Source organism: Pipistrellus hanaki (genome assembly GCF_964339955.1).
Source record: "Pipistrellus hanaki genome assembly, chromosome: 10".
NCBI classification, from domain to species: Eukaryota; Metazoa; Chordata; class Mammalia; order Chiroptera; family Vespertilionidae; genus Pipistrellus; species Pipistrellus hanaki.
In genome coordinates, this window is record NC_140512.1 from 15,839,903 (window position 1) to 15,867,021 (window position 27,119).

Below are 27,119 nucleotides of genomic sequence, written 5' to 3' on the forward strand. Positions count from 1 at the left end.
TGTGGAATAGGCCTATTTTTTCTTCCTCCATTCTCATCTCGAAATATAATTACTGCACAAAAATGCACAAAAATGAGGAAGTAATCTCAGAATCATAAAACAGAAACCCCTGGAGCCGATTCTAGGGCTGAGGTGAGAGAGACAAGAAAAACAAATACTCATCAATGAAAAGAAATGTTCTCACCCATCAACCTTTCCTTAAATAATCATGTTGCCTCTGTCTGTAGTGTAGAGGATGGAGAGAGTGGAGGAAAATAGTATTTCAAAGGCAGGAGATTTTATTTCCATTTTTATAAAAACCAATGAATTGGTGAGGACTAGGCAATGTCTTTTTAGAAGTTATTTTGGCAAAACAGAATAGGTCACTAATTAGCAGACCTAATAACACTTCGGTAAATCTGAAGTAAGAGTGTATCTGACTCTCGGCCATGCATTTATTCAGTGTGAATTAGGATTCTTATCTTTAAGGACTTCTTAAAAATGATTCTCAGACTAGCTCTGTCTACTAGAGGAAGGGCTGAACTGCCATCTTCTCAAATATTTAGCTAGAAGCTCATTATAGGTAATGGTTACAATTAAACTGTTCTATTTTAGTCAAATATTCTAAATAGACTAGACCGTTTGTGGAGGTGTGTGCTATTTATCTTCTAGCCTTGTTCCAAAAAAGGATTGCAGGTGGATTATTTGGACACATAAGCGTCAAAACAACATTAATTAGAAGTGGATAGGAAAATGAAAGGGACTAGCAAAGAAAATGACCTACAGTGAGTTTGGGAAAGAGACTAAACCTATATGTCATAAATTCTATACACTTGCTATGAGTAGTCAATCTTCAAATATATCTGTAGTCAAAAGAAAAATTGAATGTGTTACTACATCCAGTGTTCAGAAGATTAAAAAAAAAAAATGTTTGTTTAGCTTTCCTAGAGACTGAGACCTGACAGAAATTTCGCAAGAGGAACTTTACGAAAGTACACTCTGTAACGTGGTGAACAGTGTCCTCAATGATATCCCGGTGGTAGACAAAACAATTCTCTAAAAGAAACTAAACATTGAGAGAATGGTGCCGGTTGGAAGGTTATTCTCGATAAATGTTGCAAGTACCAGGGGTCTAACGTCTTATTTACTGACATGGCATGCTGGTCAACACGTAGCCAGTCCAAGGCCATCTCTTAGCGATACGTTTATATCTTCCCAGAAGAGTGATAAAACTCAGTGAGCTTATCCAAGTCCTAACAACTCTGCAGCCCCAGGCAAGCCTGCATCAGGCGAGCGGTCCCACCAACACAGCTGAACTCCTACAGACGGCTGATGCTGGACCCTTCTCTGAGCACATCTTCCGATGCTGGCACAGAGTGAAGCGCAGATTCTCAGCCCTGGATGGCGGAGGCTGAGCTTGATGGTGGGCTAGGGTACAAATCCCGGGAGAGAATCCTTTGTCAAAGTCATGAGCACTTTGACAGATAAACTGTAATTTCTCTGTTGACCTGTATGAGGCCTTTATTACGGCATCTTGTGATTAATCAACTGCGCTCCAAAAAACCTTTATGCTTAGTTTTCTACCCACCCCAATCCAGCCCAGGCACTGTACAGATTGGACCCACATCTCCTTACTTGATGCCAATTCCAATACATACTCCCATGTATCCTATGTTCCATCCACACTGGACAACTGTGCTTTTGTTCCTTAATACTGATACGAAATACCAACTTCACCTCCTTGCTCATGTTTTGGTCATGATCCAGAGTGGGGAAGGAACACCCAGGTAGAAAGAATAACATGAGCAAGGGCATGAAGTTAAATGTGGAATATTCCTATAGTCCAACATAGGACAAAATGAAATTGAACCCAGCCCTTACAGCCCATTTTCTATCCCCCCAGGATTTAATTGCTAGTCTCATCCATCTCTGACCGATGCAGGATTTGCCCTCTACTGTTCATTTCTTCACTCCCCAAGTTCCCTCCCATGTGCTTATATGTCTCAGGCCCCATGGGAGGGATGCAGGCAAGATTGGTCCCTGTTGCACAGAGCTTACTCTGGGAAGGGCTAGGTAAAGAGCAGGCTAGCACAAATAATGACATGCTGTGACAGATGCTATGAAGGCAACATGCAGGGGGCTGTGGCAAAGAGTAGCACGAGGGACCTCATTTAGAAGACTGCTCTGACAAACAACATTTAAGCTGGGCCCTAAAGGGCAGCGAGGAACAGCTGGATGGGGGAGGTGGGCAGGAAGGCCACTGCGACCCGAGTGAACGTAGGGAGGGTGCCATGGCCCAGGGCCCTGCGGGGCAAGATTAGACAGACTTTATTCCAAGTGAGATGAGAAGTCACTGAGCAGTTTAAGGGAGTGATATGGTATTTATTTCTTAACTTGAGTTTTTAGCCAAGTTTTGGTCAACTTGCAACCTTCTAAAACACCAGATATTTAGTACAATGAAAGAAAAACTCTTAAGATGTTGCCAATGTTTTGTTTTTTTTTTGGAAAGTGGAACCCTGGTGTGTGTGTGTGTGTGTGGGGGGATTTGTTTTGTTTTGTTTTGTTTTTTATCCTCCTGATATTTTCAATATTTTGCTAGATTATTTTTTAAAGAAGCAGTTACTATGTTTAAATAGAGACAAAACTCACTATGACTGTTCAATGAAATTGAAAACAAAATGGTTCTAAAATAAATTACCAGTGGGCAAAACACTGTGTGTGTTTTGTTTTTTAAATCCCTTCAGAAAGGGAGATGTTTTTCTAAGGAGAATTTACTTTTCAAATTGTCGTCGTTGAAATATATCTGTTTAGCTCGCTGGTGTAGGCTGCTGCTCCAAAGGCTAACAGACATTCCTGGTTTTGTGTCTCCTTGTCCGTATGGGATAGTTTGTTCCTGAACACTCCACTATTCTAGAAATAAATGATGAGCGTGGTCCTTGGCCAAACAGGCTCCCTTGGAAAGAAGAGAGAGATGCAATAAAGGAGCACCGTCCCCTTTCAGGCCCTCTGACCGCCCCCCCTCCTCCCCCCTTTGCTGGCCACTTGCTGGGAATATTTTTAAGACTTTGTGGAGAAGGTTCACCTTTGTCCTTAACAAAAAGTGGGTCAACTTTCCCCCACCCTTTCTAACAAGTTATTCAGATGCGCTGCATGCATTAATCAACCTTGTCCACTCAAAATTAGCGATTCGCTGGAAATGAGGACACCTCTGGTTCCAACGTAAACATATACAACGTTTCCCAGCTCACCTAAAAATGGCAGCTTTATTACCCAGGATCCTGAGGTGCTATTGAGAGAGTTTAGAGATGTGCTTCCTGAGCCTGAAGGACTTCATCTCAGGAAGGGAACACAACATGAAGACACGGAAGATGTTCCGAGAGGCTTAGTGGTACGTGAGGAAAAACTGTCAAAGGGTCCGAGTTAGTTCAAGGTGAAAAACTCGCTGCTCATCTTTGTCAGGCTGGAAGCTTTAGAAATTCAGCATACTGGATAACTGTACACGTACATGTACATGTGTCTGGCTTCTTTCCTACTGTGAGTGAGGAGGGTGGGGACCAGTGCAGAGAGGAGGTGCAGACAAGGAGGCAGGCAGAGCGGGGACCCTCGCTTGCTCCTTAACCAGAACAAGAATGTGTTTTCATGGTTTATATGTGTCATGCCAGGAAGGGCCCCTTCACTTGAAAGAGTTCAGAGTGTGCAGACCTGCTGTGATGTGTTTGACTTCCTTCGACAGTCGAGGTGCTAGGCTAAGCATTCTACACATTTCATTTAAATAATCCCTAAAAAAATAACATGATTCAGGTCCTAGTATTCCCACTTTACAGATGAGGAAACAGGGGTTCTGAAAGGATAGATAATTTGTATCACACACACAGCAACTAAATAGCAGGGCCGGGACTCAAATTCAAGTCTGTCTGCTCCAAAGCTCATCCTTCCAACCACAACGCCATGCCGGATCTGTGCTTAAGGCTCAACGAGCACATGTTCACAGGCCCTGAAACAGCGCGCCAATAGCCAAAGCACAGATCTCAGCGACAGAGTCCAACGAAATGTATGAAAGTGTGTTTTCAGTGGGGCCCGCCGCCAAGATGCCACTTTACTTAAAGAGGCTTTCATGGCGTAAGAAACAAGTTTTGGCCACAAAGGATGGAAAGAGGCTTCCAGACGGAGAGGAGAACTTGTGCAAAGGATCTCCAGACCAACCAAAGAACTTATGGACATACATAGGAGCCTAACCAGTGGTGGAGGACAATAGGGGGGTGGGGGCCTGAGTGGAGGGGAGTGGGAGATTGGAATGGAGAGGTTGAGGACAATTATGTGATACCTTAATCAATAAAGAAATTAAAAAATAATAAAATAAAGAGGACTAAGGGGAAGTTTCCCGGGATTTGAGGGTTGACATGGGCACTTAGGGGTCTACAGGGTGTGGTCAGCCACAGGACAGAGGGACGATCACTGGGGGAAACCACAAGCAAAAAGGAAGAGAAACAAGGAGAGCCAGCCAGGGAGGTCAATCCCTCGTGCCTACTTCTTTAAATGGCACTATGGCTGCCTTGTTTGTTCAAAGCTAGTCATAGGAACCTCTTCCAAGAGGTGATGTGCCGTGTTTTCCCTCCTTTAAATGGTAAAAATTCTTTCAGGTACCCTGTTCTTTTGTTCCTTTCTTTTTCTTTTGTCATTTTTGTAGAACCATTTTTCTCTTCTAGGAAGTTGTCAAAACATAGGATTTTTTAACTTTAAAGAAAAACAGGACTGCAACGTATCAAATCCCTGGAAATAGTCTGAACCCAGATGAGTTTACACAGAAAAACACACCCTGAAAACCCTGAGACCATCTGGCCAGGAGACCTCCGTCTCTCTGACAACACTCCCGCAACGGTGGGAGGGCCAGTCCTGTGATCGCTGAAGTGAAAACTGGGCAGGAGAACAAACAAGGACAGGCAGGTTTCAAAACAACATAGTCTAGTTCCTGTTTTACTGAGCTTCAGACCCGTGTCACCTCCCAAGGATAACATGGGCCTGAGAAGGGACTCAGGAAAAAGGCTTGTTCCTAAAACGCTGACTACAAATCGAGACACACTAAGGGAGGGGGCTACGTAAGGGGAGCCCAAGACGTACGTTGGAAGCGATCACTCACGGCCTCTTGCTCCATTTTGTGTTTGCATGGCTACAGCATCGGCCTGTTACAGCAGTAACCACAATTTCTCCGAGTTATGAGCATTTGCGGTTATTAGGTTTGCAAGCATGAGAGTCGTACTCCTCAGGCATTGAAAATATCTGATGGTCAGAAGTGGGTGCAGCCCAGGAAGGGATGGAAAAGAAGCTGGAATGTCCATGCCCCCAGGGAGCTGGGTAAACCCAGGTAGAAACTTATTTGCAGGTCAGCAGGACAAGCCAGCACTCTTCCCAGGACCTGTAGACAAGCTGACAGGATTTCAAATGAGAGAAGGGACCTTCTTTTACAAAAATGAGAAAAGCACACGGTGGTGCCACAAGAATTCTGTGTGAATAAAGTGATAAATATTCACCTGTAGCAAAAATCAAGAGAAGTCTCCTATTGCCCTGGCCGGGTAGCTGGGGTTGGTCAGAGCGTCATCCCAATACTCCAAGGTTGTGAGTGTGATCCTCGGTCAGGGCACATACAGGGATCAACCAATGGCCCTGGCGGGTGTGGCTCGATTGGTTGAGCATTGCCCCATGCACTGAAGGGGCGCCAGTTTGATTCCTGGTTGGGGCACATGCCCAAATTTTGGGTTCTGTCCCTGGTCAGGGTGTGTATGAGAGGCAACGGATTGGTTTCTCTCTCTCTCTCTCTCTCTCTCTCTCTCTCTCTCTCTCTCTCTCTCTCTCCTTTCTCTCCCCCTTCCTCTCTCTAAAGTCAATAAAAACGTATTTTTCAAAAGAATCAACCAATGAATGCATGAATGATGCATAAATAAGTGAAATAACAAATCGATGTTTCTCTCTTTTCCTCTTTCTTTCTAAAAATCAGTAAATAAAAAAAGAGAAGTCTGCAATCATTTGAGAATCCTGAAAAATCTATGTAAAATTTGGACTTTCTCGGCAATATCTTGGATAGACAAACATTCAACCAAACCGGCTTGCTCTTCCTTCCAGCGCCTCCCCCTGCAGGTGCCAGTTCCTGCTGATGTTCTCCAGCTGCCAGCCCCGGCAGTTTACTTGCTGTTTGGTTTTAGGTAGGAGGGTTACTGAGAAGCGTCATTTTGCACTTGGGGAAGGAATGGAGAATACGGGTGGGAGGTTGGGGGGAGGGTCATGCCAGAGAGGGTGGGCAGAGGTGAGAAGAGCCTCAAAGTGGAAGGAAAGCTGAGGGCAGCTGTGTGCTGCAGGCACCACCTGCTTGTTTACAGTAGGTGATCATCAGGAGGCCAATTACCTGAAATTTCTGGAAGTGTAGGCTTGTCTTCTTTCCAGAAGTCCCCATCACAAACAGGAAGTCCGGGGTTAGCACAAATGGCACTCTCTCCTTATTAATGCCCAGGAAGCTTTTGTAATTCCCAAGAATGTGCCCAAAGTCAATATGAAATAGATTTCCTTAAAAGAAGAAAATGTCTGACATCATTACACTGGCATAAGTGCTTGTAACAATACTCTGGCTTGTTTACTTCTCAAGATGTGTTTTTAAGTTGCCTGACAATGAACTATCTTGGGTGACAGAGCTATTTTTACACTGTTTTATCAGCTGGTGATATTTTTCGTTTCAGCAGGTGTGTGTAGTTAATGGCCACAAAGCACTCTTTGAACCAAGTGTGTTTTCTTTACCCTTCCTGTGTTCTTTAAATGAGAGTCAAATGTTATTAAAAAAAAATTCTTGCCTCATAATTATTCTTAGAAATATAAATCAAAACTCTGGTTAATATGACTTCATTATGCCCAAGACTCTCTTAGACACTTTGTGTAATTCAAGATAGACTGATGTTTCAGTCCACTTGGGGGAGGGACATTACCTTTTACTTTTGAGTAGCATGTTAGAAATAAATCATTTGAATTTCCTTTGGGTCAATTTCTACCATCTCATTGTCACCATCACCATCACAATTACCATCATCTCTTCTCATTTGTATAGCTTTTTCATATGTAGAGTCAATACATTATTGATTCTCATAGAAAGAAAAGTGGTTTACCCAGATATAGTGCTTTGTCCAGACTCTACTCTTAAGTTGGTCCAAATTTCCTTTTTTTAAAAAAATCTTTATTGTTGAAAGTATTACATATGTTCTCCTTTTCCTCCATTAACCCCTTCTAATCCACCCAAGCCCCCTGCCCCAGGCCTTCACCAACCTATTATTCTTGTCCATGGGTTACTCATATACACATACAATTAATCTCTTCCCACCTACCCACCCATCCACCCCTGCCTTCCCTCTGAGATTAGACAGTCTGTTCCATTCTTCTATGTCTCTGGATCTATTTTGTTTATCAGTTTATTTTATTCATTAAATTCCACACATGAGTGAAATCATGTGATACTTATTTTTCTCTGACTGGCTTATTTTGCTTAGCATAATACTCTCCAGGTTCCTTCATGCTGTCACTAAGGGTAAGAGAACCTTCTTTTTTATTGCTGCATAGTATTCCATGATGTAAATGTACCACAGTTTTATTGATCTGAATTTCTTAGACAAAAATTTCTTGGCATGGTAGCCAATACTGACCACTGTCAGAGTGGACAGTGAACTAGTGAGCAGAGGTAGGTTGGGGAGGCACAGCATTTTAGATTTAAAGGTCTATATCTGCTGAAACCCGTTTGGCTCAGTGGATAGAGTGTTGGCCTGCGGACTGAAAGGTCCCAGGTTCGATTCTGGTCAAGGGCGTGTACCGTGGTTGTGGGCACATACCCAGAAGTGGGTGTGCAGGAGGCAGCTGATCGATGTTTCTCTCTCGTAGATGTTTTTAACTATCTCTCTTCCTTCCTCTCTGTAAAAAATCAATAAAATTAAAAAAATAAATAAAGGTCTATATCTGTGAGTTCTTTTTGTTTGCTTTTCTATAACATTTGACTGTTGATCGTGCCCACCTTCTTCACTAGCTTCTGGGATATGATCTTATCCTAGCTACTCTCTGACTTATATTTCTTAAGTCTCATTTCCTACATTCCTCACTCCTGTGCAATCTAGGGCGACCACAGAATCCGTGTCCCTGTATGATAATGACTTCTAGAAATGTGCTCCAACCTTGCATTCCATTTGAAAAAATCCCTCTGTGCTGGGGGAGGTGGAGTTAGTGCTCAGTGGGTACAGAGTTTCAGTTGGGGAACATGAGCAAGTTTTGGGAAGGAATGGTGGTGATGGCCGCACAACAATGCAAATGTACATAATGTCGCTAAAGTGCATTTACAACAGGTTAAAGTGGCACATTTCATGTTATATGTATTTTACCACAATTTTTTTTTAAAGGTAGTAATAAATAAACTCACCTGTCTCTGTAATCATAATGTTGTCGTTGTGCCGGTCGCCTATTCCAAGAACAAAGGTTGCCACACAGTAGCCGGCACAGGAATAAACAAATCTCTCCACGGCTGCCTGAAACTAATTCAGATGCATCTGAATGTGAGTTGTGTTCTAACCACAGAGAGCAGCATGAACCTATCACAAATGACTTTCCACAAGACCTCATTCTGGGAACCATTTTCAGAGAGCAAACTAGTTGTGTGTGGTTCCATCAACATACCTGTTAAGTGCCAACTTTCTCGTCGCTCTACTTACATTTTAGGCAAAGATTCAATGATTCACAAGAGCAGGAGGAGAAAACAAGAGGCAAAGGGCAACATCAATGTAATCAAAGGGGTCACTTCCCCTCCAGGTGTTACTTGCCAACAACTACACAGAACTCGGGATTTCTTCGTCATTGGTGAGCATGTGTTAAAATGTGACGGGGTCACAATCCATATGTATAACAGACTAATAAGTTAAGGTGACCAGACGTCCTGTTTTTGGTGGGACAGCCCCGATTTTTAACAATTTGTCCCGTGTCCCAGGACGTGGGACAAATTGTTAAAAATCGGGATGTCTGGTCACCTTCTAATAAGTGCTACTAATTACATTGCCTTCCCCAAAGCCTGCTAACCATGTCAATGAGAAGCACTAATAAATCCTGTGCAGAACTTTTATTAAACGACAGCCCATGACTTGTGAAGGATTCAGCACATGTACTTCAGGGGAATGTGAAACTGATATGTTCAGCATCCACAATTTACCATTTAGGTTAGACTTACGTGATAAATGAGTAAGCGCTTTATAGGGTGTGTGCTGTTTTCCAGGTAGGAAGACGTTTATGCATGGTAACTAATTTTTTTTTCTGCTGAACAACAAACATGGACTGTCATAAAAAGGGCTACTACATTATTTCACAGAAACCACATTGGATGCAAAGCGTGCCTGATAACCAAAGGGAAAGCAAATGCTCGTGGAGTTCTGCACAGAGCCCGTCTGTTTTACACCGCGACGGTAGGTCACCACGGGAAGGTGCCTACAACCCTCACGGCCTCACGGGTAAAGGGCCGCACGACATACACCAGGAGGCAGGCCGCTGGCAGATCCTTTAGAAAACGTGACATCGATATTGCCACGTAAAAGGACAACTTCAAGAGCCTTCGGAGTGGCAAGAAGCGGGAGCTCACCTTTTCTTCGATGGGGCATTTCTCTTTAAGCCAGTGGTTCAGGACTTCATCTTTAAATGCTCCCGTGTTGCCCACGGTGCTCTGCTGGATTTTGGCAATTGTTGTGGCATCTTTCACAATCTCGATCATTCCTACAAGAGGAGGCACACCGTTGGATGGAGATTGGAGCCTCGTGCCGGGCCCAGAGGAAAAATGGCTATGTCTTTTTGTTGACTGGAGGGCAGAGAGCTACTTGCCAGGTACATGCTGTTGGTTTTCTTAAGAAGTAAGAGAAACAAAAGGAGGAGAATGTGGAAGTTGTGTGGCACAAGCTTAATATTACTGCGTGAAAAGAGGAAAGGGTTGGCTTTGAAAGGTATTAAGTAAAAGCATTTATGGGCTGAGTATATCCCTCCTTTTTTGGCAACCTGTGCCTTTTCCTTTATTTTTTTAAGTTATAGGCCAAATGAAATGATTTTGTATCGTTCTCAAATCAGAAACTTGAATAAAAATGTTTGATTGGCCCAGCTGTCGTGGCTCAGTGGTTGAGCGTTGACCTATGAACAAGAAGGTCAAGGTTCGATTCTCTTGACAGGGCACATGCCCTGATTTCTGGACCTAGCCCCACTGTAGGACTTGCAGGAGGCAGCCAATCAATTATTCTCTTTCATCATTGATGCTTCTATCCCGCTCTTCCTCTCCCTCCCTCTCGGAAATAAATAAAAATATATATAAAAAAATGTTTGATTGAAATAAAATGTTAAATATTCATAAAAGTGTCTAAAAGTAGAGTATGTAATAGCTTTAATAATGTGAATTCTGGGATATTAAAATAAGTGACAGAATTTCTATTTTTAAATGTTATTTGTGAGGGAGAAGTTCAGTGTGCCATGTAACAGTTAAAGTTTAGAGGTGGAAAAGTAAAGAGGGAGGAGCAGGTTCTAACTAAAATCATTTCCATGTATAGTAACAAGGCTTTGAATCATGCATTCATTTATCTTCAATATATCCATATAATATTGGGAGTCACATTCACCAGCCTTGGAACACTTTCTTCCTTTTTATGGATAAAGATTGTAGTAGTAATTTGGCAGTTAGCAAATGCCTACACTGAAGGAATTATGGTCCTTTAAAAGTAACTAAGTGATAAAATCCACCTCCTGAAGTAAGCACATACCTATTTTGTCACCAGTTGAAATGCAACCATATGGCAGGAGGCAAAGATCCAAAGATTCAATCTCCCAGATGGACTCCATGATTCGTAGAATCTGGGTATCAAAACACAAAAAAAATTTCCATTATAAATGTATATATTTATTCTTCTGGAAAAAATCTTATCTGGTAACACATTTTTTACACAAAATATGTTAAAAAAATTTTTTTATTTATCAACCTGGTACTCTGAAGTTTCCATTTCTTGGGAGCCTATTAATTTTCGTCCCCGAGACTTACCTTGGGGAAGAAGATAAATGGATTTCTTTTGAGATAGGTTTTAGCCCCAATGAATCTCTTCCACTCCAGTTATGTATATTTTACCATAATAATAATAAAAAAATTCCATTCTACACAAAAGGCACTCTTGGGCTATAACCAAGACAACAATAGCAGCAATCACAACGACAGCTAACATTTACTGGGTGCTGTTTTATGTGATCTTTTGCATTTACCTTATAGTGTGGATGTAATTATTATTCACATTCTGCAGGTGAAGACACTAAGGCTTAGAGAGCTTAAATAACTTGTCCTTATCTGCCAAGCAAAGTGCCTTAACAATAAGACAAAACACATAAGGTTCAAGTGCAAACTTTGCCTCAAAACGAGAGGAAAATGAGTGATGTTATGTGGTTTTAAGTTATATGTTCAAATAATTCAAAAGAGGTTACCGATTTGTTGGAAATTAAATGAACTTTCAAAAGGTTTTGAACTTTCAAAAGAACTCTCTTTTTATTTTTAATAAAACTTTATTTCCAGGAAAAAATACATTCTTGAAAAGAGAGCAAAGGGTATTATTGTTTCCATATTAGAAATAAGCAAAAACAGGAACATAGAGGGAATTGAGAGCAGGTCCTTGTTTTTAAATAGTCTACATTTATAGCACTGTGGTTTGCCTATTTTAAGTAAATCATATTAAATATTAGAAATTATCTTACCTCTACAATATTGAACATCTAGAATATAGAGAATCACTAAAGTTTACCCAGACATGTTAGAACATAGAAAAATGATTAACACTGGATACCTTCATCATTCATCTCCTGTAGCAATCTGTTTCCACTTGTTATTTAACTACATGGTTTCTTCAATCACCCCCGTTCATCTTGTTTCCCCTTCCTATTAATAATTCATTAAATAATGTAGATGTGTATCAAAGATGATGTATCTAAGAAAAGCACCCGTGCATACCGTATGTAGCTAAGTCTATGAATATGAATAAAAGTGAATGCTTGGAGATAAATACATCTATGTTCTGTGTTACCATACTAGAAATGGGGCATATAGGTGAGGGAAGTATATCTGACTATTTGAACACTTTGGATATGCATCCTCTCAGGAATGACAGAACTATGATGCTCACTAGAGTGCATATCTAATGGTCCACAGCCATAATCCCCCAGTGAAACTATTGTGTAATCACTGTTCATCATACAAGATAGGAGAATGGGAACAGAGTCAGTAGAAGGCATTTTTTTTTAATATATAATATACTAGAAATATTTTTTCAGGTAATTGAAAAAAATCCTTCAGAGTAGCATACCTGTAAAATAAGCATGTCTTGGCGCAAATCATCGCCGTGTTTAAAAATAATTCCAATTGTCTCATTTGATAGAGCTGTAGGGTCGGCACATTTAAACTCAAGCCACAGGGGTTTTTTCTTAGAGGCCATCACTTTACACTTTTCAACCTAGAAAGAAACAGTCAGATGTTTTTATACATAATGAGTACGCATTGTAGAGACACACATCCTCTTGTGAAGTATCAATACAAATAACTGGGACAAACTCCTAGTTGGAAAATGATTTTCAATGATTTAGGTAAAAAATACAGAAAGTATTCTCATCAAATCTGAAAATGCTAGTGAGAGTAAATTCACAACACTTAAATCAGTGGTTCCCAAAGTGTGTTCCAAGGAACCTTAAGTGTCTGTGAGGATGCCTAAAAGCTGTAGCAGATCCCATCCTCTGTACACCCCATTCCCATAGGATTCTGGTACAGAGCAATTTGGTTTATATATTTGGGCTCCCTCTAAGATTCAAGTTAAAAAAAAAAAAAGAATTCTACTGCTACCACAATGTCTAAAATCTATTATTGCAGAATCAGATGCAATACGCCAAATATAATAAGATAAAAAATAACTGCAGTAAACAGAAACCTAGCACTCAGGTACAACACCTCCTCCCTCCAAAAACAACTCCGTACATCTAAATAATCTCAAGGAACTTCGTGGAAAATGTGACTTAGCAGACACTTCAAATAAAAAATATCTTAGGAGTTCTGGCCAAAAGTGATTTCACCATGCATCAAAAATGTGATGAATCTAAGATGAATTTAAGCATAACAAAAAAGTAAAAATAAGCAAACACAATCCAAAACTGTATTAATATGCTATTATTCCTAACAGTCTCTACTGACTTAGGATAGAGGAAAGTGTGTCTTTTCACTACAGGGCCAGTTTACTGCCAATTGGATATAAAGTAAACATGAAGGGAGGAGCATCCCCTTCTTTCCAGGGGAAATATCTTTCAAAAATAAAGGTGGAACAAAGAGTTTGACAGACAAACAAAATATGAAAGAATTTCTTGCCAGAAAACTTGCATTATAAAGAAACATTTAAGGCTGAAGGAAAATGATGCCAGATGGAAACACGGACCCATACAAAGTAATGAAGAGCTCCAATAATGGAAAATGTGTGGGTAAATATTAAAAAATGTTGAATCTATTAAACCTGTTAAATCTATTTTAACCGTTCAAAGCGAAATAATAATAATATATTGGGTTTACAACATTATGTAGAAATTAAAAGCATAACAAAAAAGTATAAAAATGGGAGGAGGTTAATGGAAATATGTTATTGTAAGATTCTTCTTAAGCACATGTGAAATGGTTTATTATTTGAATTAATCAAGAGTGTGATTTTGATGTAAGGACAAATAATTAGATCAATGGAACAAAATAGAGAATGTAGATATGGATCCACATGGTCAGATGATATTTGACAAAAGTACTGCCAACATATTTTTTTTTAATGTTTAAAGAATTTTTTTGAGTCAAGGGCCGAGGAACTGGCCCAAAAGCAAAACCTCAGAGGACCAAAAAAATGCTCTAGGAATAGCAGTGTTGCAGTCCTGTTTATACATTTAGAATTAAAGGAAGAAAATGTGAAATCCATTGGTGGTGGGCTAAGGAGGCAGGAGAAAGCAAAGCAGAGAAATCTCTAGGATCGGAGAAAAAGGAAAACAGAGAGAGACATACTTTTACATTAGTGAGTATAGGATAGGTAACATTGAACAATTACAACGAACAGAGATGGTATGTGGGGAAAAAGATAACAACAAACTTTTTGGTAGCTGTGCTATGTCCAGTGAGTATGTTTCTGAGGGGTCTGGCAAAAAAAAATTACTCTGACATTTTTAAGGTAGGTTATCCTAGATGCACAAGAACAATGGACAGGTCTTGCTTAAGGTAAAGGTTAACTTTTTACGAAGGAAGTTATCACTCCCTGCCATGACCTGCCCAGGTGGGAATTAATGATCTGTGTGGTTACTTTCAGTCATTGAGTTTGTCGCACTTGCCACAAAGCCCCCCTTTGTTCACCTAACACTGAAGAGAGATTTACTTGCTCAAGGTCAGGCCATAAGTGGCAGAGACCTGATTGGAAACTCAGATTTGTCTGGGTTAGTGCTGATTTAGTTTGCTATATCTTGTGGGCCCCTGGCATCAGGCTATCCAACCTGCATAATTTCTCTTTGCAGAGGTTTGCGACCACTCCCCAGCCTCAGGCCACCTTGGGTACAGCCCCTGACAAAACCACTGCCTCTTGAACCGTGGTCAGCCTTATCACTGGTCAGTGCCCACAGAGCTGACCGTGGCCCCTCCGAACAGCAGACCCCAGGGAGACCTCAGCCGCCTTTGTTTGCCAACATATTTAAATAGAAAAAGGACAGCCTTTTCAACCGATGGTGCTGGAAAAGTTGGATATTCAGATTTTAAAAATGAAACCTGACCTTTATCTCACCCCATACACAAAAATCAATTCCAAGTAGACCAAAGACTTAAATGTAAAACATTAAAACTATATAATTTTTAGAAAAAAATATTTGTTACATTGACTTAGGCAGTATTTCTCAACTTTGGCACTGTTGACATTTTGGGATGGATAATATTTTGTTGGGGTGTGTGTGTGGGATGCTGTCCATACCTTGTAGGATATTTAACAGAATTCCTGGCCCTACTAGATGTTAGCAGCATTTTCCTAATTATAACAATCAAGGGACATTACAAACTATCCCTTGGTGTGTGTGTGGAGGGAGGGTGGGGGCCACCCCAGGTTGAACACTACTGGATTAAGCAAGTATTTCTTAGGATGCAAAATGCCTGAGCCATAAAAAAAGCTGACAATAAAAAATGAAAGCCTTCTGCTCCTTAAAATATACTACTAGGAAACTGAAAAGGCAAGCCACAGGTTGGGAGCAAATATTTGTATTTGTACACTTGATAAATAATTTGTGTCTAGAATATATAAATAACTCATAAATAAAAATAAGAAGGCAACCCACATTAAAAATGAATAAAAGATGTAAATAGAAATGTCTCAAGAGAAGATGAAAAAAATAGGCATAGGAGAAGATGTTCAACATCATTAGGGAAATGCAAATAAGAACAACAAGGCGATACCACTTCTCTTTTTAATAACAAGTGTTGGCTAGAATGTGGAACAACTGGAACTCACATATACTGCTGGTGGGAATCCTATATAATAAAAGCCTAATATGCAAATTGACTGAACTGCAGAATAAAGGGTGGAACAACTGGTCGCTATGATGGCCACTGACCACCAGGGGACAGACACTCAATGCAGGAGCTTCCCCCAGCCTGCAGGCCCCAGGCCAGCCAAGGCAGGTGCTGAGGGGGGGAAGGGGAATGTAAGGGAGGGACCCAATCACCCCTCCAGTCACCCCATAGATCAGCCCTGATCACTAGCCAGGCCTACGGATCCTACCCATGACAATGAATGGTATTGTCACTTTAAAAAACATAAAATGACACACATGTACCATTTGACCCAACTATCTCATTGTTAAATGTTTACTAAAAATAGAATGAAAAACAAATTGTGGCATACCTATACAAAGAAATACTTTCAGTAATAAAAAGAACATACTATAGATATACACAGCAACATGAGTAGATCTTAAAAGCATTATGCCAAGTAAAAAAATCCAGATACAAAAACTACATATAGTATGATTCCACTTCATAGAATTCTAGAAAAGGTAAGATTACATAATATGGGAAAAGGAAAGGACTGACTAAAAAATGAAAGAACTTTTTCTATGGAAATGTTCTGTATCTTATTGTGGTGATGAACTGTACATTTAAATGGACACATTTTATTGCATGTAAGTGATTCCCCATGAAAGTTGATTTAAAACAAAATGTGTGGGAGATTGCCTGGTGATGAGGCTTTCAGTATCCAGTCTTTAGAGAAGGGCTTGGCACACATTTTCAAGACCTGAAGAGCATGTGGAGACATCGAGGCGATACCTACCACCAGGGCTCCTGCTATCAGTCCAGGATCGTACGGAACTCGAAAGCTCTTGGGGAGATTCAAATTCTGTAGGTTTTCAAGCTTTTGCTTAAGTTGTGAAATAACTGTAATTGTCAAAAGCACACAAGAGTTATATGAGTTCAAGAAATTACCAATGGTATCTACAACATTTCCTGAAACCATCTGGTGTAGTGTAGAGGAGGAGAAAAGGGTGTCTGTCGTTGAGGAACTAACCATTTCAGGTCACAAGATAAGTCAGGTTTACTGGGAGCAATACACTCATTTACACCTACCACAACAAGGGTTAGAAATAGGGGTATAGGAATGGAATAGCAAGGCAATCAGGTAGAGAGGATGTTTTAAGGATAATGCTAAGAAATTGATACTGTAGTTTTCTTTCTAGCGTGTAAACTGCCATCTGACTTGGGGAACAGACATTTGAAGACCATATTAAATAGAATTCGGTTAGGGTTCTGCAAAATCTTTTCAAAAGACTAAGGCTGTGTGGAGATTATTTAGCAGCTTCAAAAATTTTAAAGCAAAATAGATAAATTAAAAATTACTCCCTGTATAACAGACAGGCCAGCCAGTACATATGTTCCCCTTTACTTAAAATAAAAATACAAGTAAGATAAGTATTATCACTATTATTTTTAGGACAGAGCATTATTGGTGTATTGGAAAAGAATAAAAGAGAAAAAGTGGAAATTCTAAGTAATCAGTTTAAAATACTGGCTGAATATATTAGTGAGTGTCCGTTATGAGTCATAATGCTGTGTCTAAGTATATGAACAAGAGAAAGACATATTTTCTAGCATCAATACTTATACAGTTTAGGAGACCAGAAAGATGTGTTGATGACTATAATTTAATACAATATCAACAATGGGAATTCAGAGAAAGAGTGATTAATTTTCTTAGGGCAGGGACAGGATTTATTTTTTAAAAATATATTTTTATTGATTTCTAAAAAGAAGGGAGGGGGGGGGAGAGAGAGAAATATCAATGATGAAAGAGAATTACTAGTATTGATTGGCTGCCTTCTACAAGTCCCCTATTGGGAATCAAACCATGACCTTTTGGTTCATAGGTTAACAATCAACCGCTGAGCCACCCCACTTGGGCAAAGAACAGGATTTCTTAGTGATAAGAAAACAATATTGGAAATGTCTTTAGAGAAGAGGTGACATACAATGTTTTAAAGAAGTATCCTGACATATACATATATAATATACTAGTAGCCCTGCACATGAACTTGTGTGCCAATGGCTCTCTGTGGGGCCTGGCTACTTCACGCCTGCTGCCCAGAGGCTCTCTGCGGCCCACAGGCCCATCCATGGCCGGGTGCAAAACGCTTGCCTGTCACCACAGCTGGCGATAAAGCAAGCATTCTGCTAGGTCGCTCACACTGCCCCCTCTCAGCGGCCACCCCCCTGGGACAGGGGGACTCCTGTGGGGCTGAGAAGAGTGGGTGCCACCATCTTGTGGCTACAGGCACTGCCATCTTTGTGATGGAATGGTGGTTAATTTGCATATGGTCCTTTTATTAGATAGATAGGATGATATATACACATGTATGTATATATAGTTATGCCCAAAATTTTAAATAGCTTATCAATAATTCATTACTTTAAAAGACTGAAAATTATATGCTTATATTGAAAGATAGGGAGAAAAAGGTGAATATTTGAAAATAACTTATCTTTGTGTGTACGTGTGAACAATTGTTCTTGAAACACAGATGTTTCATCTGCATAATGCTTTAAAAATTTTTTAGAGTTTAATATCTATAATAAACTCATCATTAAATATATATATTTTAAATATATATATATATATATATATATATATATATATATTTAAAACTATGTTAACTTATAAAGGAGGACCTTTAAATTTGCTTGCGCCATGAAGACAGAAGATTAAAAATATTTGTTTTTTTGCTGCCTGTAGGAATGTACAAATTGCCTTGGAGAAGGAAGAAGAAGCACAGGGTTGGAGATGAAGAAATTTGGAAAGAGAACTAAGAAAATACAGCTACCATACCTTGGGAGCTGACGTCATACTTTTCGGCAGAGAGCGATTTGATGTCAATGGTAACTTTCTGCAGCATCTCAATGACTTGGACCTGCTGGGTGAAGTCATGCAGCATGGCGGTGCCACAGCCCCTCAGGTAGGCTTCCAGGATCACGGCGAACCTCTGCTGATAGTGCCGCGACTGGGCTATCTCACTTCTCAGGAACCAAAACAAGAAGTGACCGATTCTTTTGTTCTGAGAGCGGGAACAAGACGTTAACATTACTGTGACTGATGCTCTAGGTCTACCAGCCAATTCCCAATAATTTTTAAAATGCCATGCTACTACCAAAGAAGTACTTACTCTTAAGCCACGCTTCAGCAGAAATCTGGCAAGGGCGCTGTCATGGTAAGGTTCAAATTTCACAGCCTGAAGGAGGAACACATTGGCATTTGTAGGGCTGCATTCCATGTTGGTTAATCAGGGAAGGAAAAATGAAGAAACACTGGTGCTCTGCCTTGGTGGGCTTTATGGGTAGGGTGATGAGACTCTTACCAGTCACTTAAGTTCAGTCCTTTCTTTTCAAGGACACTCTCGGCCAAAGTGAACCACTTGCTTAAGGACCAGGAGTAGAAGCCAGAATTCCTGACTCAGTCATGTGCTGCTGATAACGTCAGGGGAAGGAGGGGAGGGCCTTTGCTCCCATCAAGGGCTTAATTGATCGATTGGAAGGATAGAAGGGAAAGGTGGAGATGGCTATAACCAATCTATAAAAGTGGAAGCTAAGTAAGTTTGTGGGAGAGAAAACAGACAGTGGAGATCTAGCACATGTGAGGAGAAAAATATGTGTACATGTGAAGATCCTAAAAATCTTATCGCTGCTCTTCCGCTCAAGATGTGTGTCTGGCAGGTCACTGGCAAGTCTGAGCTGGCTCACTGGTTCTTACTGCAAGGAAACAGCAGGCCTGGACCCATCCCATACCATGTGATCACGACCTGACACCCTGCAGTGTGTACAGAGCTTTCTGCCGGAAGCCTCTTGCTTTATAAGCTTCCCCAGGTTTCATAGTGTTTCGTAGTGTTCACATCACTTGAAGATAGAGATGCTGACTTTGATATTAGCTTTATGACTTAATACAAAAAAACCAATAAAATGTGATAAATCCTAGTGGGTCATGATATCTGTTATATCATTCCCTGTACTTTTCTATAACTCTGCAATAGTCCATGATTTTAAGAGTAGCCAGACTAACCAATTTGGTTTGGTTATCATATACTATGCATATATAAAGTATAGGGTAGATATCATGCACAAACATGAAAAGGGGAGGCTTAAGGTTAAATATCTCAAAATATTTCCTTTATAAATAGACATGGCCTATCATTTTTTCAGATGAAACGAGAGAAATTCCCATTTCAATTTATGTTTTCACATCATAAAGGGCCTGGTGCTTTTTGGTATGATTTCCACTTCTTTCTCTGATTTTCCAGTTTGGAAGTGATCAATACTGACTTGCTAATATTTCCTTATCCCCATACTTGCAAAGATGCTTTCCATGGTCAAATAGGACCAGTTGTAGCTCCAGTTGAGAGCGTGGTAATTTCGCCACCAGTACCCACTTCAGAAATGTCTTAATTTTCTAACTCTAATGTGAGTTTTCCAACCTGAATGTCTCAAATAATTTTACAAATGACTGCTCTTCACATTTACAACCACAAACTCAAAGCTCATATTACTTATTGACCTTATCTCATGTAAACACTTCCAAGAAAACCATTCATTTCCCAATTCTTCAAAGTTTACTTGTGGAAATGACAATGCAAAAGGTGGCCTTGGGACTTAGAACACATTCATGCCAATTTGTTTTATGTTCTGTTTGTTGTGGAGAGCTAGAAAGCTGAAGATTCTTGTGTTATTCTAAAATGTTCATGAGTGGCATGCTAGTATCTGCTCTCATGGCCAGAGAAAAATATTGGAAATATTTGATAGATGAAGGCAAAGGCCAAATGTATTATTTCAAGTATCTGCTTTATGGAAGGAGAAGATTCAGAGTTAAAGTGCAGAGTATCCAGAATGCTCATCAGAAAACTCCAGGGCCTCTCTGTCAATCAGATAATAATTAGACAGTGTAGAGCCTAACACTGAACCTGGGAAATCTTAATGATCTCAGGCCCAACATCACCTATTCAAGACTGTCTCTGCCAAAACCGGTTTGGCTCAGTGGTAGAGCGTCAATTCCGGTCAAGGGCAAGTACATGGGTTGCGGCCACATTCCTGGTAGGGGGTGTCCAAGAGGCAGCTGGTCAATGTTTCTCTCTCATCGACGTTTCTAGCTCTCTATCTCTCTCCCTTCCTCTCTATAAGAAATCAATAAAATTTATAAAAAAACAAAAAACCAAAAAACTGTCTCTGGCTTTTTCAATCTAAATTAAGTGTCCCCAGGACCCCTAACTGTTTTCTCATAGTAGTCTGTAGTTCCCCCAAAAGTGTTCACCACAATTTGTTATTAAATATCTGCTTGTATGTACGCCATGTAATGTTAGGAAAACTGTGCCTATGGGAATACTTTGTTCTAATTCGGCTTCTCCATGAACCACAAGCTACACGAGGGCAGAGACGGGCTCTGTTTTTATCACTGCTCTGTATCTAGCATCCAGGACAGTGGAAGCGCTATGTCCATGTTGGTGAATTAATGAATAAACACTTCTGCACTCTAAAATAGAATTTCTACTCCAATTTCTTTATTTTCTTGTCAAGCAGCATGATCTAATTTGAGATTGGCTACAGTGAGCTGGAGAACTGCTCTCCTTTGCTTAACTTCCTAAGAAAACCTTAGGAAGTTAACGATGGAGTCTCTCTTGACCCCAGGGAAAGGAATGAGAACAGGAGGGGAAACGCAGTGCCAGGCCTGTCTGAAGAGAGGGGCTTTCAAGAGTCCCATCCAGGTAGGAGGTATGAGTCATGAATTGTGAGAGTATGACCTTTTTTCTCTAGGACAGTGGTCAGCAAACAGGCTCGCGAGCCACATGTAGCTATTTGGCCCCTGGAGTGTGGCTCTTCCACAAAATACCACGGCCTGGGCGAGTCTATTTGGAAGAAGTGGCGTTAGAAGAAGTTTAAGTTTAAAAAATTTGGCTCTCAAAAGAAATTTCAATCATTGTACTATTGATATTTGGCTCTGTTGACTAATGAGTGTAAGAAGCGGATATAGGGTTAAGCCTCGGACTGACCTGCTGGCAAAGTCACAAACAAGTCCCAGCTTAGAGGCTGTGCCCTCTAAGCATAATTAAGCTTGATCCTGTGACTGCTCCCTAGATCCTTCCTGGGTAGCTAGTGGGCTGTGGGAGGGGCAGTAAGTGCTGCCACAAGTATCTTAATTTCAGTCTTTGAAAGTATGGGGCACATTAGTTAGCCTCTCTCTGACAATTAAAATATTAATTTGACCTCCACCGTAGTCATTGGGAGAGTTAAGAGTGATAATACACAACAAGCATGTATATCACTTGGAGCCTGACACAAGGGAGCCTTCCATACATTGAATTTACCATTCATACAATAAACGAGAACAAAGCGTTCCCATAGGGCCAGTTTTCCTAAAAAGTGGAAATATTACCATCTTCAAAGTGCCTGCCAGAAGACCCATAAGGACAATAAAAAAAATAAAAAATAAAAAATGGAACCGTTTACTACTTTCGGGGGTGATCTCTTCAGATCTGCTTTGACAGATCCTGATGCTCTGGGCAAAGGGAACTGGATCACCACCGAATGGGGCGCCTGTGCAAATGCAAACCAATCCCTGGAGAAGTGGCTCTGTCAGTAGCCCAGGCACCCCCTACCTGGACCAGCTGCAGCAGGTAATTCAGCACGTCATCGTCCTCCAGGCTCTCCAGTTTCTGAACCGCGATGGCTCTCACGTTTTCATCCGAAAAGTTGCAGTCCAGGAGCTGCATGGTCAGCCCGACGTCCAGAGCACTTTGATCCCAGACCTCCCTCCTGGCTAGCAGCTGGTACGTCTTCGCCACCATTTCTTGCTGTCCCCACTTCACGGAGCTGAACAGCTTGGGATACGCTTTCGGATGCTTCAGGCTCTCGTATCTGAAGTGCCAGAGCAGTTCCTTGTCCTCGGCCGTGAGCGGGTTCAGCGGGTCGGTGGCTATGATGGCCTCCAGTTGCTTCCGGAGCTGGTTGGGCATCTCCGCCCGGACCCGGTCCCCTTCCGGGTCGGAGGAGGGCCGATGCTTGGGCAGGGCTATGGGGTGGCAGTAGTTGTCCAGGAGGATGCAGATGGACATGGAGCTGTCCTTGTCCGGGTTGGTGGCGGACGTGAGCTTGTCGGCGTTGAAGCTGCCTTGGTCCTCCCCTTTGCCGGAGATCTGCCACATGTGCAGCACGTACTCGCCGTGGCGCAGCAGGAACCGGTGGTCGATGAGCAGCAGGTTCACGTAGTACAGAAGCTGAGCTTTGCCCTTGGACTCCGGGGTCTCCGCGGAGGCCTTCCCAGAGAGCGCCGGGGCCTTGCCGCAGTAGATCTGCAGGTTCAGCAGGGCCCCCTTGGGCAGGTCCTTGATCTTGATGCTGAACTCCAGCCACACGTTCCAGAGCACCTCCTCCGTGAAGGGCTTGGGGCTGGTCCTCCGCTGGCAGAGCACCTGCTGCCCGTGCTGGATGTTGGCCTCCACGAACACCGTGAGGTCGGCGTTCCGGGGCAGCACGGGGATGTCGATGCCCCTGATCTTGACCCTGAACTTGCGGTCGCAGTCCCACAGGGACACGGTGAACACGCTCTCGTGGTCCTTGCCGTGGATGGTGAGCTGCTCGTGGTAGCCGGTGACGCCGGTGCAGTCGTCCACCAGCGGCCACTCCTCCTTGCGCACGGCGTCGCGCGCGGGGTCGGGCGGCGTGTCCAGCACCAGGTGGATCTCCTCGCCGTGCTTGAGGCAGTGCCGCACCCACTGGAAGTTCTTGAGCGGCGTCTCCCCGACCAGGTACTCGTCGCGGCCGCACACGCGCAGCACGAAGTCCCGCTCGCTCTGGCTCTCGGGGATGTCCATCAGCGACTTCTTCTTGGCCATCTTGGCGAAGAAGCCGCTCAGGATGGCGCCCGGCGTGTCGTTGGCCGAGACCTTGACGGTCTGGCTGGTGGTGCCGCGGTGCAGGACGATGAAGATGCAGTGGTTGGGCGCGATCTTCCGCAGCAGGTACTCCGGGAGCGGCTTGGAGGTCACCCAGGGGTGCATGGCGTAGAGCTGCGGGTCGCGGCCCGCCACCTCGGCCAGGCGCGGCGTGACCAGGCGGCGGCGCGTGAACTCGAGCTCGTCGTCGTGCACGTTGCTGACGTCGGTGACGTCGTAGCCCATGAGGGCGGTGAGCTGGCGCTGGAAGGCCAGCGTGTCCTCCGAGGGGCAGCGCCGCTGCACCACGTGGATCTGGCCGGGGCTGCGGCGCAGCGCCTGCCAGTAGCGCAGGCAGTCCAGCGTCTGCACCACCTGGTGCCGGTCGTAGATCTCGTACCACTGGCCCTTCTTCTGGTAGAGCAGCTGGAAGTGGTCGGGGCCGAGCCGCTGGTAGAAGTCGGCCGCCGAGCTGGTCTCCAGCGCGCGGAGCCACACCTGCGCCTTCATCTGCTCCACGTTCCCGTGGCCGGCCACGTGCAGCAGCGCCGTCTCCGGGGCCTTGCCGCTGCCGCCGCTGCTGCGCTGGCTGGTGGGCAGCACGAACTCGATGGGGATGAGCTCCATGGAGGACAGGCTGGCCGCGGAGGAGCCTCGGGGCTTCATCCTCCGGCGCCTGCAGCGGTTGTCCTCTCTCAGCACCACGGGCGGCGGCTGCTCATGGCTGCTCTCCAGCTCCATGCCCTGCAGCACCTGGGAGCAGCGGAGAAACAGAGGGCTTTGTCACAGGGGAAGGCGCTTTCCGGTTTGCTTTTTTTTTTTTTTTTTTTTTTTTTTTTTTTTTTTTTTTTTTTTTTTTTTTTTGGCTGCGAGATGGCAGAAGAAGGGGTTAGGAGAAGGACTGGGATGCGCTCACGGGGATACAGGAGTTTTGGAGCCGGGACCCATGCCATGCATCCTGATTCCGCCACTTAGGGTCTGGTGACATGAGCTAGTTAACCTCGGAGCCGGTTTCCCGTCTGTCAAATGGAGTGGTTAATACAGCCGAGGGTGGAGGTGAGAATTGAATAAGGTGTGTGTGTATATATATATATATATATATATATATATATATATTCAGTATGAATGATGGGTTTATGGGGTTCAGTAATCATTCTCTCTACTCTCATTGTGTTTGAGAATTTAATTGGATCAAGGAGACATGTGAGGCACTCATCCAGCATGGTGTCTGACATATTATCATGACTCAAAGTGCTACTTGTTTTTAAGCATCCTGAAAGGCATGGGTGAGTGAAACAGTCCCGTTAAAAGATCACCTCCTCGTTTGCAAGATGCACTGGGAAATGCTAACACACGCCCCTTGGAAAACAGGCCTCTGACTGACTTCCCTTTTGTTCGGTCTCACACTTCTTGGGACCCAGACGCTTTACTCAGCCTCAGGGCGTATTCTCTGTGTTCAAACTTTCTGGTTCAGGAATCTACTCCCTGGTCAACTTCCTGCCTTTCCCCCCCTCATTATTTTTCTTACTAGTTAGGAAAGGTGATATCAGAATCAGTAGTTTCAACCAAGAACATTTGCAGTCATTCAACATTTTGAATCATGAAATTCTGGTTGTCGTTGCTATATTAGGGCAGTGTCTTGGGGGAGTCACCCAAGGCAGCACTCTCTGAATAGGAACATCCAGGTAGTTTTAATTTTGTTCCAGTTCATTCCACCTCCCTCTGCGTTAGACAGTGGAGGAGCCATAGGATGGAAGGAAGGATTTCTGGGCTCCAGTAACCTGCTGTTTGGACCCCAGTTCATTATTTAACTTTTTTTTTTTGCTCTAATATTTTCATCTCTATAACAAGAATTCAAAAGTTTCTTCTCATCAGTGTATCCATTTTTGCTGTAAATACAGGATGCCTCAAAAAAGCATATACACATGTTAACAGCTGATAGCTCAATTTTGAAAGTGAAATGTATTTTAACAAACACCGCCTTTATAATTATTCAAAGTGTGTGTATACATTTTTGAGGGATACCCTATATTTAAGGAGTTCCTCCCCGCACAGAGCATTTAAGTATAAATTTGACATACTGCAGTGAGACAAACTTCAAATAATGATTGAAATGCTAAAATATTAAGTTGAAATATAAATAAGGCATTTTTATTTTAATATTTAGCATCACTGTTGTAAGATAGTATATTTTAAATAAGAAACAACTTCTGACACAAAAATTAATGTTTCAGAAAATATCACTTACTCTCTTAAATGACTAATGTTAAGGAGACTCATAACTACTTATTTCTTCAAGAAACAGTGGAGCATTTGACAGACACCAAAAGAAGAGTTTGATTACAAGATAAGGAAGGCAAATTTCATTAGAGCCAAACTTCTGTCCAAATCTTAGCTTAAAGTTACTTTAAAGCCAACATCCCCTCTCAAAATATTATGAAGTTCTACTTAGTAAATACATGAAGCCAACTGTCCCGATTCACTGTCTCTTGCAGCTTAAAACAATCATTAGTAATATTGCTACATTATAGAATATCTAACAAAGAAGAGAACTGTAAGATATATTAAACTGACACTTGAAATAAAATAGGTCTGCATTTAGGCAATGTACAAATACACAGCAATAACTTCAGTCTCAGTGGCCCCAAACAGTCTTTCAAGATACAAAATGCAGAAAACAGCCAGACTGAATACTCACTGCTCTCCTTCATGGTAGAGGTTATGAAGTGTTCGCCTTTTGGAGAAGACATTAGAAACACTGGTGAGTACAATAATGGCCAGGCATGCACTGGTAAAACCGTGAAGCCTGGCAGGGACAGACACTCCTGTGTCTTTCTTCCTCCCCAAAACAAACAAACAAAAAACTGATGCACCTGCAAAGCTATTGCTGGGACCTCGTGGATACCCACTCATGTAGGTTGCACTAGACAACAAAACAGAGACCTTCAGGGGTAGTATCCACCCAAGAACTGATTGCAGTTCCAGATAAAAATACTCTAGCTGAGAAGGAAGTGTCACTATTCAGAGTCAGACCCAACAAAAGGCAAAAAATAGAAAGGGGGAAAAAATACCTGATAAAGCAGTGGAGTGATGCTGCTGAAGGATCATTTGTTTAGTTTCTGAAAACAATAAATTCGAACCTACCCAGTGTGCCTCTAAACTCTTCCGCTTTTCTGGGTCTCCCTCCGTATCCAGATGCAGAGGAAGTGTTGCAGTTACCAGGAAGGAAGTTTTAACCAAGTTGATTATACGTGTGATTGCTCATTTTAAAAGTGTCAGAAATGCATTTCCTGTGAATAGCACAGAGAGTGGAGCGCGAGTGTGAGCTGTGTTTACCATATTTTACACTCTTTGAACCAATTTTTTAATAATTGTGAGAGGCTGAAACAAATTAAAATTACATAGATCCACACAAAAAAATACACATTCATGAGTCATAAACACACAGAATATTTTCTAGTTAGTTCTAAGTAGAACAGGCTTAACAGTCACAACATTAGAGAGAAACAGCCCGGTAGGAAGGTATTTAAGAGCCAACTTAAATCCTTTAGTCCTGAAAAGCCCATTCAATTAATTTTCCCTCCTGGGAATTCAAATGATCCCTTGTTCATACACTGTACCAGAGG

The 27,119-nt window shown here is 42.2% G+C and overlaps 1 protein-coding gene across 4 annotated transcripts in view; it reads right to left on the reverse strand.

Moving 5' to 3' along the window:
• PIK3CG (phosphatidylinositol-4,5-bisphosphate 3-kinase catalytic subunit gamma) overlaps positions 1-26,683 on the reverse strand; it is a 33,938-nt gene extending 7,255 nt beyond the window's left edge. The window contains exons 1-11 of one of the 4 annotated variants that reach the window (XM_084897032.1): positions 26,565-26,679; positions 26,192-26,227; positions 22,219-24,246; positions 18,745-18,810; positions 18,411-18,636; positions 16,365-16,468; positions 12,354-12,500; positions 10,776-10,866; positions 9,620-9,750; positions 8,417-8,528; positions 6,377-6,534 (exon numbers count right to left, since the gene is read on the reverse strand). In XM_084897032.1, the coding sequence (XP_084753158.1) occupies positions 6,377-6,534; positions 8,417-8,528; positions 9,620-9,750; positions 10,776-10,866; positions 12,354-12,500; positions 16,365-16,468; positions 18,411-18,636; positions 18,745-18,810; positions 22,219-24,234 (3,051 nt within the window). In that variant the 5' untranslated portion in view covers positions 24,235-24,246; positions 26,192-26,227; positions 26,565-26,679. Of the gene's footprint in view, positions 1-2,544; positions 2,933-6,376; positions 6,535-8,416; positions 8,529-9,619; positions 9,751-10,775; positions 10,867-12,353; positions 12,501-16,364; positions 16,469-18,410; positions 18,637-18,744; positions 18,811-22,218; positions 24,247-26,191; positions 26,228-26,564 lie in introns of those variants that run through there. The other 3 variants (XM_084897033.1, XM_084897031.1, XM_084897030.1) reach the window with 3 other exon arrangements.
• Positions 26,684-27,119: the final 436 nt, after the last annotated feature.